This window comes from Salvelinus sp. IW2-2015, linkage group LG32 (genome assembly GCF_002910315.2).
Source record: "Salvelinus sp. IW2-2015 linkage group LG32, ASM291031v2, whole genome shotgun sequence".
Taxonomy (NCBI): Eukaryota; Metazoa; Chordata; class Actinopteri; order Salmoniformes; family Salmonidae; genus Salvelinus; species Salvelinus sp. IW2-2015.
Genome location: NC_036871.1, coordinates 6,751,569 through 6,763,843, shown reverse-complemented (window position 1 = coordinate 6,763,843; position 12,275 = coordinate 6,751,569). Strand labels below are relative to the sequence as shown.

The following is a 12,275-nucleotide window of genomic DNA, read 5'->3' as shown; positions in this document are numbered from 1 at the left end:
AAGTAGTTACCCATTAGGGAAAAGCTTATTTTTTTATATATTTTTTAAATCTTATTGTGACAATGACATACGTCCCCGTTGGGCCTGGTCTTTATTCGGCATCACAGTGGAGCCACCATAGAGAGCTATTCTATAAGAGATGATATATAATTTAATTATGTGGGAGCCACTTCCCCTTTCCAAGAATTCTCCATAATACCCATGAACCCCTTCTCCACGGAATGGTATATCAGAGAATTACGTGGGGCGACAGACAGTGAACGCATCCTACAGTAAATGGCATCCTAATCCCTACATATTGCACAACTTTTGACCAAAGCCCTATAGGCCCTGGTCCAAAGTAGTGCACTATTAGGGAAATAGGGTGAAATAGGGTGACATTCAGGGCGACAAACAGTAAACATGATAAATTAAGTCATTTGGGATTTGCTATTGATTATATTTTCTGGTAGTAATTAAATATCAGTTTCGACATATATGCGCTTGGACCCCCCCACCTAACAATATGCATGAACAATTTGGCACTAACTCACACTGCGAACACACACACACACACACACACACAAACCCCTTTCACCGCCCCAGACTTATAAGCTATGGATCCCAAGTGGCCCCTAGGTTGACAATTTTGTCTCTTACTTTGAAACTTACTTGAGAAGACAGGGGGTAGAGTCGAGACAAGGAGCGAGACAGTAGCTTCCTCAATCATTGATTCCGTTTTCAGAGAAGAGATGTCAAACCCAGACAAAGTTTACCCCTGAATGTTTCATGCCAACTCTCTGTGGCAGGGAGGCAAGAGGTTTTCCATGTATTGTATGACTCACGTCATTCTCCCTCCCTAAGACGCTGTCGTGTGTGTGCTCCTACATGTGGACACACACGTGATATAGGACACAGCACCAGAAAAAAATAACACACACACACACACACATATACAAACACACACCGCCATTCATCAGTTAATGCAACAGAGGTCAGGAGTTGGCACTTTCATTGAGAGGGCCTGCCACTGCCAGAACACTTTAACACGGGCAGACTTGATATAACACTTGTTATAACGTGTCATGACACCCTTGTAATGTAATGACACTGTAATAACGCATGGAACAGAAAATATTACTTTCACCAAATTAAAATTCACAAAGTTACTGTATTTCATGTGATCCATGTGTGTGTATATGTCTGTAATTTCGTTATGTTGTGTTGTCGCTGCCTTATCAATGTGTGCTTTATTTCTACCAGTATATGCGTTGCATTGTGCGCTGGGATTCGTATACGGTGATGTTGCATAAACGCTTTAGCCATCACGTGTCCATTGACACTTCGAACTAAGGTGAGACCCAATTAAATAGGGATGTACTTGAATGCTGCAGTATATAAAACAATATAATATAAAACTGATGTTTACGAAATGAACTCATAACCCAATGGAATTTGAATGGTATTAGTGTGAATGCCATTGGGCCAAGTTGTCTCTGTAGCACTAGATGATATAACATTCTTCACTCCTCCATTTCAAACTGAAGAAAGACTCTAGTCCCATTGTCCCATGAAAAAAATGTGGTACCGACGTGCTTCTCAAATTCGTGGACAGTTTGGGGTTGACCGCGTGTAGGGACGACAACAGCACACCGTTCTTTTGGAGATCCGCGCTCTCCCTCTCTCTCTTACGCATACACGTACACACTCTCTCTCTCTCTCTCTCTCTCTCTCTCTAACATGCACGTGTACAGACACACACTCTCCCTTGCTCCGCTGCCCCTCCTGTCCCTCTCTCTGTTGTCTCTCTCTCTCTCCGTGCCCCTCTCATTTTTTCTGTGCCCCGTTGAATTCCTCATCCAAACCTCAATCACGTATGATTGCGTAGAGTGAGAGAGCTCGAAAGGTGAGCCCATTCACGCTTTCCTGTCGGCGAGAGCACACGCCACACATCCATACGGAACGCATTGGAAATACTCCTTTAGGCTACACCAATGGTTTTGTAGGCAATAAGAAAAAAGGCGTTTTGGGAAATCGTTATAGCCTACCTACGGACAATAATAACAACAAAACGCATATTTGTTTTCTCTCATCGTAAAAGCCCAATCACCATGTTGCTGCTGCATTCTCGCAGACCATTATCTTTCCTGGACAGTGCTCGCGGGGTCTGCTACTGGTAGAGAGGCTGGCGCGCTGGCACAAATGCCCGTAGTCCTCGAGAGCGAGTGGGGCAGCCAAATAGACAGTCGCCTAGCTCTCGTCGCCTCTCGATTCGGCGTTGTATTTGGCTTAATACGTTGAAAAGTTATGAGGCGTTGCATTAACGCTGCTGTTGATGAAAGTGTTTACAGTGAAGTTTAAGGTGTCTCGAATGCATTATGGTGCTGGATATTTTGCCACTTACCGACTTTCCGTGCACATGAGGATTGCACAGAGGGGTCAGTCGATCTTGTCAGATTTGGCGCCATTCAACCGGAATACCTGAGACTCAATTGTGTGCACGCACGCTCCGACAACACACAAACTTATTTACCACTGTTGTAATTTTTTTTTTTTAAATAGCCTACATTTTGTAGCCATGCTTTTATCCATGCGTAAATTGGCGGCATATGTTTTATGAGTCAATGGCATTTGACGCTTTCCCTGCAAGGAATTTGTGACTGTAGGCTGGTATCGTTCCCCAGGATGCAGTATAAAGCCCGATGATGCGCGGGACTTGGTGGATGTTCTAAAGGGGATCGGAATGACATTTGAGTAAACCCCCGTGGACCGTAAATTCGATTTTCTCCACCCGGTTCTTTTTGCACCAAACAGCCGCACACAACTCGACATCTGTCCAACGATTCTGGGCTCGGTTTCGGTTCGGCTCGCCCGCGAGGGAGATGGCCGCAATCGCCAGCTCCTTGATCCGACAGAAACGCCAGGCGAGGGAGTCAAACAGTGACCGGGTCTCCACTACTAAACGGCGCCCCAGCCCCAGCAAAGACCCACGTTCCATATGCGAGCGGCATTTCTTGGGGGTCTTCAGCAAAGTCCGTTTCTGCAGCGGCAAGAAAAGACCAGCCGCTCGGCGGCGACCAGGTCAGTGCTGTAGTTTTGTGTGCAACGGTTCCCCCTGCCTCTGCCCCTCGACCGAGCCGAGCTAAGACACTACTGCAGTCGAAGGCTCTAGCTAGCCTATCTAAAAAGGCTGCAGGTAGATTTATCCGCGGTGCCTGAGAATGCGATGCGAAAAGTCCACCTGTTCCATAGCTCACATAGCTCTGTCGAGAACCACCGCAAGACACTACAGTTTACCCACATCCTACCGTATCAGCCTCAATGCAAAACTATGTATATGTTGTGACGTTACCAATATGTATGTTATATTGCTGTGGTCAGAATGATCGTTTATCTTGGCACCATTATTGCCATCCTATCATATAGTCAAATGCTGTGCATTTTTATTAGAAGGCAAGGCAAATATTGGCTTACATATATTAACATATATTTTTAATCCTGTTTTTTTTTTTTACATCTCCCTTGCCAAGTAGAATAATGCTACCTTAAAGAATTCAATAATGAATGCAAATTGAGACTTAGTGAAGATAAGTTGCACCGCAGTGCACCAAGGCTCTTTTGAGATGAAATGTTTAATGGTAAATGTTTATTGCAGTTTAGTGAGGTAGCTATAGTGATTAAGAGGCTACCCAGACGTATTGATGGACACAGGCTCCGTTCCTACTATGCTAAGGTATCATTCTTCCCATCCTCCTGGTGCACAGATAGAGGAACGGGCAAATCATTCCTTATCGAACCAAAGGCTGTCATGTGATGTACAGCAGGTGCACCATCCCCACAGACAGACAGGGAGACAGACAGACAGGCCAAAACCACAGACAGGCAGGCAGGCAGACCAGAACCAAATACAGACAGACAGACAGAAGAGAAACACAGACAGACAGACCAGAATCACAGACAAACCAAAACCACAGACAGAGAGACCAGAACCATAGACAAACTGACAGACCAAAACCACAGACAGACAGACCGGAACCATAGACAAACTGACAGACCAGAACCACAGACAGACCAACACCACAGACAGATGGACCAGAATCACAGACAGAACAGGACCGTAGACAGACAGACAGAACAGGACCATTGACAGACAGACAGAACAGGACCATTGACAGACAGACAGAACAGGACCATAGACAGACAGAACTCTCTATATGAACTATAGACCGATAGACAGACAGAACAGGACTATAGACCGATAGACAGACATAACAGGACCATAGACAGACAGACCGAACTGGACCATAGACAGACAGACAGACAGCACATGTCCTTTACCTCATACCCCTATACTGCTATAATGATTTTAGCATTTTGACAAACAGCCAATGCTGGAGGAATTTGTCTGTTAAAAGAATGTTGTTTTTCCTTCTATCTCCCTCATAAGATGCATCCTCCAAACCTCCACAGGTGTCCCGTAAGGGCGGCAGGCTAGGTTAGTAGCTCAGCCTCCATCCGTGTGTGCTGTGTTTTTTTCCGTCTCCACCCCCCGCCCCATCTCGCGCCCATGTCGATACCCCTGTTGCGAGGGAGGGGAGGTGGGTGGGTGATGGCTTATAGCACCTGTCTGGTGCCGGTGACCCCTCTGCTAATTTGTTTGACACTATGCTTTCAATTTTTATTTTTGTATTTTTATTTATTCCTTGTAACGCTCTCTTCCAGTAGTCTCTTTGTCCTTGGCTACTCTCTCCCTCTCGTTTCTTGTCTCAGTCTTTCAGTTCGAATGTGTCAGATCAGTTTTTATTCTCTCTCTTCGTTTTCCTCCTCCAGTGTGTCTTTGTTTGTGTTTAACATGTGTGTCACATGTGGAGCATTGCTGTGTGACTGGGTGGCGGTCTGTTTATTTGTGTGCGTCGACCTGCTGTGTTTTCCCTGTCTAACTTGTCGACGATCGCAGTTGAGGTGATCATTCGCCATTTCATGGTCATAACGCCATTTGTCAACATACCCAAATGTCCCTGTGTATGTCTCTGCATCGGTACACGTAAAGTTGTGCAATTTTGAATGGCTCCAGTCAGCATTCATACACACAGGCACATTCTCCCGTACTAGGCATATCCCAAGCGCAAAAACAGGTCATTTGCTCCTTCACTGTCCACCCGTTTCTCTCAAACTCATACTTAAAACACTCCCTCGCCCTCTATTTCTTTCTCCTCTCACACATACCAGCATACTTCACTTGCACGTAACCGCACCCGCGCACACAACACAACACACAACACGCACGTCCATTCTGTTTCCCGCCCCTCTGAATGGAGCTGACGTGCTCTGCTGTCAGGGATTACTTAGCCCTTTATTTACAGAAGTGCAGTTATCACATGTGATTTAGTGAGGTCCCCCCAGCTAGCCCCCACTCTCTCTGCCCTACCCATGATGGATGATGGCGGGCCTGTCCCAGAGATTGATGGCTCCACCCCCGAAGGGAAGTGAGTTGTGGGTTGATGGACAGAATAGTGTACAGCTGAGGCGACATGAACCTCCACTGCTGCGAGGTCAGCTTGCAGGCCAACCCTGGGCTCAACTACAGTATGGATCAAATGCCACTAATCTGCTCCAGGACCAGCTCTGGAGGCCTACAGATCCACTGTGGACACTAGCCATGATTCTGATGCTACACCATCAGCCTTATCTGAACCAGTCCACATGTTCCCACTACACCTCTAAAGATCTGATCTTGATCAATGAATGGTTTGTTTAATTTAAAGACCAAGAAAATTCAATTGAATAATGAACTTGCATCCAAACACAATTTTGTTTGTTTAGCTCAGGCAAAGTGAAGGATTAATTATTTCCAGATTGCGACTTTCACTCTCAGTTTGATGATGAACGTTTTTTTAAACTTTCACAGAATATACGATGGTTGATCCAGTTGGATCACAACTGCCTTAATTTCAACCGTGCTTCAAATTAACCTTTGCATGACTCCATAAGCAGCATCACTTCCACAATATACAGTGCCTTTGGAAAGTAATCAGACCCCTTGACTTTTTCCACATTTAGTTAGGTCACAGCCTTATTCTAAAATGTATTAAATAGTTTTTCCCCCTCATCAATCTACACACAATAGCCAATAATGACAAAGCACAAACAGGCTTTTAGAAATGTATGCTAATTTATAATAATAATAAAAAGGAAATGGCACATTTACATAAGTATTCAGACTCAGTACTTTGTTGAATCACCTTTGGCAGTGATTACAACCTTGAGTCTTCTTGGTATGACACTACAAGCTTGGCACACCTGTATATAGAGAGTTTCTCCCATTCTTCTCTGCAGATCCTCTCAAGTGCTGTCAGGTTTGATGGACAGCTATTTTCAGGTCTCTCCAGAGATGTTCGATCGGGTTCAAGTCCGGGCTCTGGCTGGCCCACTCAAGGATTTTCAGAGACTTGTCCCGAAGCCACTCCTGCGTTGTCTTGGCTGTGTGCTTAGGGTCATTGTCCTGTTGGAAGATGAACCGTCGRCCCAGTCTGAGGTCCTGTGTGCTCTGGAGCAGGTTTTCATCAAGGATCTCTGTATTTTGCTCCGTTCATCTTTGCCTTGATCCTGACTAGTCTCCCAGTCCCCTGCCACTGAAAAACATCCCCACAGCATGATGCTGCCGCCACCATGCTTCACTGTAGGGATGGTGCCAGGTTTCCTCCAGATGTAACGCTTAGCATTCAGGTCAAAGAGTTCAATCTTGTTTTCATTAGACCAGAGAACATTGTTTCTCATGGTCTTAGAGTCTTTAGGTGCCATTGGCAAACTCCAAGRGGGCTGTGCCTTTTACTGAGGAGTGGCTTCCGTCTGGTCACTCTACCATAAAGGCCTGATTGGTGGAGTGCTGCAGAGATGGTTGTCCTTCTGGAAGGTTCCCCCATTTCCATAGAGGAACTCTAGAGCTCTGTCAGAGTGACCATCAGGTTTTTGGTCACCTCCCTGACCAAGGCCCTTCTCCCCCGATTTCTCAGTTTGGCCAGGAGGGCAGCTCTAGGAAGAGTCTTGGTGGTTCCAAACTTCTTCCATTTAAGAACGATGGAGGCCACTGTGTTCTTGGGGACCTTCYATGCTGCAGACATTTTTTTGGTACCCTTCCCCAGATCTGTGCCTCGACAAYATCCTGTCTCGGCGCTCCAGGGACAATTCCTTCAACCTCATGGCTTGGTTTTTGCACGGACATGCACTGTCAACTGTGTGTCCTTATATAGACAGGTGTGTGCCTTTCCAAATCATGTCCAATCAATTTAATTTACCACAGGTGGACTCCAATCAAGTTGTTGAATCATCTCAAGGATGAACAATGGAAACAGGATGCACCTGAGCTCAATTTCGTGTCTCATAGCAATGGGTCTGAATACTTATGTAAATAAGTCTTTTTTTTATATATTAACAAACATTTTTCTAAATCTGTTTTATCTTTGTCATTATGGGGTATTGTGTGTAGATTGCTGAAGATGTTTATTTATTTAATCAATGTTAGACTAAGGCTGTAACGTAACAAAATGTGGAAAAAGTCAACGAGTCTGAATACTTTCCAAAGGCACTGTAGGTGCTCCTTTCATGCCTCTGCTGTTCAATCCAAATCTAACACGTGCTTTCATAAAGGCCAAATATTGAACGACCAAAAATCCCAAATGCAAGATAGTTTACTCAGAATCTATTTTCACTGCTAAGTGCTACCGGTGATGAGCTCCATCGAAATGAAACTATCCACACAATCAAAATAACTGCATGTGAATCATTCCTGAGAGTTCGCAGATGATTGCTTCTCACAGCGTGATCTTCTAGCACCCCCACCCTTTCCCAACGATAAACAGTCTCATTCACACATACATTTTTTTCTTGCCTTGGGAGAGACGACTCCTATAGCCTTGGGCTAAAACTCCGTATCCACCTGCTCCCTCACAAGTGTTGATTGCTGCAACCTGAGCCCAGCGCTAGCTCGGCTCTCCTCCAAATATCATCAGCACCACCAAGTTGGAAGGTAACTCAGAGTTATTTATAGATGGTATAACATTTTGGGCCGACTCTCCTCAGGATATAACCATAGCCTTTTGATTGGGGATCAGTTGTGGTGTTGAAAGCCCTAAACGGCACAATCAACATACAGTTGTGGATTTTTGTTACTCAAACCCACATTATGAAGTCCCGGCTCACCGACGTTACCAGGCCCATCTAGGAGCAAACTGTTACTTAGGGCAGAATACCAGTTTGAGATGATTGTGCACAACTGTTGTTTTTGCACAAATATCCCAACGACATCAGTTCATTGTTTACCCAAAAGTTCAACTTAAGCACATAAAAGGTTAGGATTCATCCCTTGGTGAACAGTGACAATCTGAATATTCCCACAAGGCAATCATCTGATAAAAATTGTGAAGAACAGGCAAATCTCAACCCTCAAAACCCCCAAACTTAGGCCAGTTGCTGTTGCACCATAATATACTGTATTACATTTCAGATTACATCATTACCTTCAAGAACCACTCATTAACATCACCAGTCTACAAGAGTGCAGTAGATATACATCATTGTTACAGATGCATCCGGATTCGAGGGTCAGTTTGTCATATAAATGTTAGGAGATACCTTAGCTAGCAAGTTGGCAGTACAACAAGGTAACAGTTAAGATGTGTAGGTTACTGTCGTGACTACGAGCCCACCCATTGATTCTCTTGAATTTTCTTGTTCTATGCCAAGTCAATTCTCACCCCTGACCCCAATCTGGAACCCAGGCTTTTTACCGTTAACCACATCCCCAACATCTGTTTAACTAGTTTGTCAATGTGAGCAGCAGTGGCGAGGTGTGACGTGATAGGGGCGTGGTCTGACGTGCCCCTGGGGGGTGGGGCGTGGTGGGGGTCTGTCCTTTGTTTCAGAGCCGCAGCTGAAAGGCATCGTGACACGATTGTTCAGCCAGCAGGGCTTCTACCTGCAGATGCAGCCGGACGGCTCTATCGATGGCAGCAAGGACGAGAACAGCGACTACAGTGAGTAATTGGGTTCGGCACTACGACTCCCAGCATGCCGCATGGTTACCACTGGCCCAATTCCAATTTCTTAAAAGCGTGTCCTTCCTTTTCTCGACAGAATACTGGTTAGACATGATTTGACAGGTGAACGCAAGGGCCCCACCACACAGCTTTCACCTGTCTAGTCATTTCTAATCAGTGATTACTTTAAGGAAGGAAGGAAGCACTTTTAAAGAGTCTGAACTGGGATACTCACGTTACCCCATTTAGTATGACTTCCTTTACGGTATGGTATGATCAAAGCATGACAGACTTGCTAAGCTAGCCAATTTGGKCTGCTATTTAGTATTTACTGTGAAACAAAATGTGTGTGCAAATGTGTGTGCAGTTTTGTTATAGTTAAGTGCTAACATCTACTGCCAAGATATATAACTATGTAAAATACACCAGCTGCGAACAATCAATTGGGTCGAACTTTTAAACAATGTCTTGCAGATTAGCAATTTGCATATATGATTTTTTGCCTCTTGTGACAGTTTTAGACAATATTACACATCAGTGTAATATTGAGAAATAAACAGCCTAGAGTTTGTGTCAAATCCATTAGAATTTTGATTGAAAAGAAAAACTATTTGGATAAAAATGTTCATGTCCAAATGAGAACACTAAAATATGTTTTTTTATATCAAATGGAAGCACCTCCCGGCGCCTAGCAAAACATCCCTTGTGTGCCACTGTGTGGATGTAAGTGCCACATTAACCAGGTTTCCATTCAACCTTTTTATGCAAGTCAAGCACTTTGGATAAAGAATGTCAAAACGCCTGATGGAAACAGAAAATGTGTCAGTAAARGTTCCAATTGTCGACAAAACAAAAAATGCTAGACCAGGTAAGGATCTTTTTGTCGGTAAATTGAATTATGCGAGAAATGTCGGTAGAAATGCTTTTATGGACAAATATTTATATAATAACCATATATATCGAAGTCAACTTGGATTCACGCGGTGARGTGTGGTCCTCCCACTACAACTTGTCGGGGAAAGCATGCAGTTTATTAGGCTACATTAAATAAGTTATAGTTKTGATGAACTTCACAGGGTGGTGAAAGTGCAAGGTGGTGAGCTTGATGCTCCTTTCCAATAAATATCGAGGGTCTTATTCTGGTGACATAATCATCGATGCTTAGCTGCCGTTTGACAAATTCAAATAATTTTGCTCTTTTGTCCATAATTATCTCATAATGTAGGCTATACCCACACTGTATCTGTGAGCTGTTGGCTAGAGCACAAGTGCCAATACCAGAGTGGGCACACGCTATATAACTCAACATGTTTGGTGAGAACCATCAGTAGAGTTGAAAATGTGATGAAAACATATTTAACTTGTATTTTTTATTCAATGTATGGGAATTTAACAGCAAAGGGTATTTTTATGTGCATTACATCATCACGCACAGCCTTTTATCCGCAACAAGTCAAATTCATGGTAAACCCATCTGGTGGGAAATTGCACATATTGTTTTAATGCAAATCTTAGAATATTCGCATGAAAATCTGTCACCAATTGGATGGAAACCTAGTTAGTGTTTTGATTTATTCAGGTCTAAAGCCTGTGATTATCACAACTGCACTTTRGCTGTGGATGTTCATGGCGGGGAATAAATCCATTCGAAGGAACTTCATTCTCAGGAGAAATCTGGTCCAAAGGATCATTCCACGAGTCATTTCCTTCCACTTTTACAGTGGTCGCTCGCTCCAAATCTGTTTGCCATGCACCGAAGCAGTAATCTTTACAGTGTCTCCCTAGGAACCTTGTCACAGTGAAGAAACAGCTTTCCCTAAAGGAGTCACCCTGGAGGAAAGTGTCTCAGGGGGTAACAGTCTCTGCATTGTGAACAATCCCTCAGGAATAGGGTAAGCCCCAGGATCAGTATTTATGTCGAACAACAGCTTCCTAGTTGCCAGTGGCGCTACTCAAGGACTACTTTGCCCTCTAGGAACCGTAGTTGAGAGAATGCCAAGAGTGTGCAAAGCTGTCATAAAGGCAAAGGGTGGCTACTTTGAAGAATCTAAAATATATTTGTTTAACAGTTTTTTGGTTACTACATGACTCCATATGTGTTATTTCATAGTTTTGATGTCTTCACTGTTATTCTACAATTTAGAAAATAGTAAAAATAAAGAAAAACCCTTGAATGAGTAGGTGTGTCCAAACTTTTGACTGGTACTCATATATATATATTATATATATATATTATATTATTATATATATATATTAGTGTAATAAGGTAGTGTATATCTATATTATATATATATATATATATATATAATATATATATATATATATATATATATATATATATTTACACTACCGTTCAAAAGTTTGGGGTCACTTAAAAATGTTCATGTTTTTGAAAGAAAAGCAAATTTGTTGTCCATTAAAATACAATCAAATTGATCAGAAATACAATGTAGACATTGTTAATGTTGAGATTGAGACCAGCATGTCCAGAGATACAACCTCTCTTATCATCACCCAGTGCCTGGGCTTGCCTCCGCTGTACCCGCGCCCTCCATACCCCTGTCTGCAACATTATGCCCAGAATCTATTCTTCCACGCCCATAAATCTGCTCCTTTTATTCTTTGTCCCCAACGCTCTAGGCGACCAGTTTTGATAGCCTTTAGCCGCACCCTCATCCTACTCCTCCTCTGTTCCTCGGGTGATGTGGAGGTAAACCCAGGCCCTGCATGTCCCCAGTCACCCTCATTTGTTGACTTCTGCGATCGAAAAAGCCTTGGCCTCATGCTGTCAACATCAGAAGCCTCCTCCCTAAGTTTGCCTTACTCACCGCTTTAGCACACTCTGCCAATCCTGATGTCCTTGCCGTGTCGAATCCTGGCTTAGGAAGGCCACCAAAAATTCTGAGATTTCCATACCCAACTATAACACTTTCCGTCAGATAAGACTGCCAAAGGGGGAGGAGTTGCAATCTACTGCAGAGATAGCCTGCAAAGTTCTGTCATACTTTCCAGTTCTATGCCCAAACAGTTCGAACTTCTAATTTTAAAAATTCATCTCTCCAGAAATAAGTCTCTCACTGTTGCCGCCTGCTACCGACCCCCCTCAGCTCCCAGCTGTGCCCTGGACACCATCTGTGAATTGACGTCTCCCATCTAGCTTCAGAGTTTGTTCTGCTAGGTGACCTAAACTGGGATATGCTTAACACCCCGGCAGTCCTACAATCCAAGCTTGATGCCCTCAATCTCACACAAATCATCAAG

At 43.7% G+C, this 12,275-nt stretch overlaps 1 protein-coding gene across 1 annotated transcript in view; it reads left to right on the top strand.

Moving 5' to 3' along the window:
- The first annotated feature begins 1,830 nt into the window (after window positions 1-1,830).
- Window positions 1,831-12,275, top strand: part of LOC111957110 (fibroblast growth factor 12) — a 43,994-nt gene continuing 33,549 nt past the window's right edge. The window contains exons 1-3 of the mRNA XM_023977842.2: window positions 1,831-3,060; window positions 4,427-4,474; window positions 8,901-9,011. Of these exons, the coding sequence (XP_023833610.1) occupies window positions 2,862-3,060; window positions 4,427-4,474; window positions 8,901-9,011 (358 nt within the window). The 5' untranslated portion in view covers window positions 1,831-2,861. The remainder of the gene's footprint in view (window positions 3,061-4,426; window positions 4,475-8,900; window positions 9,012-12,275) is intronic.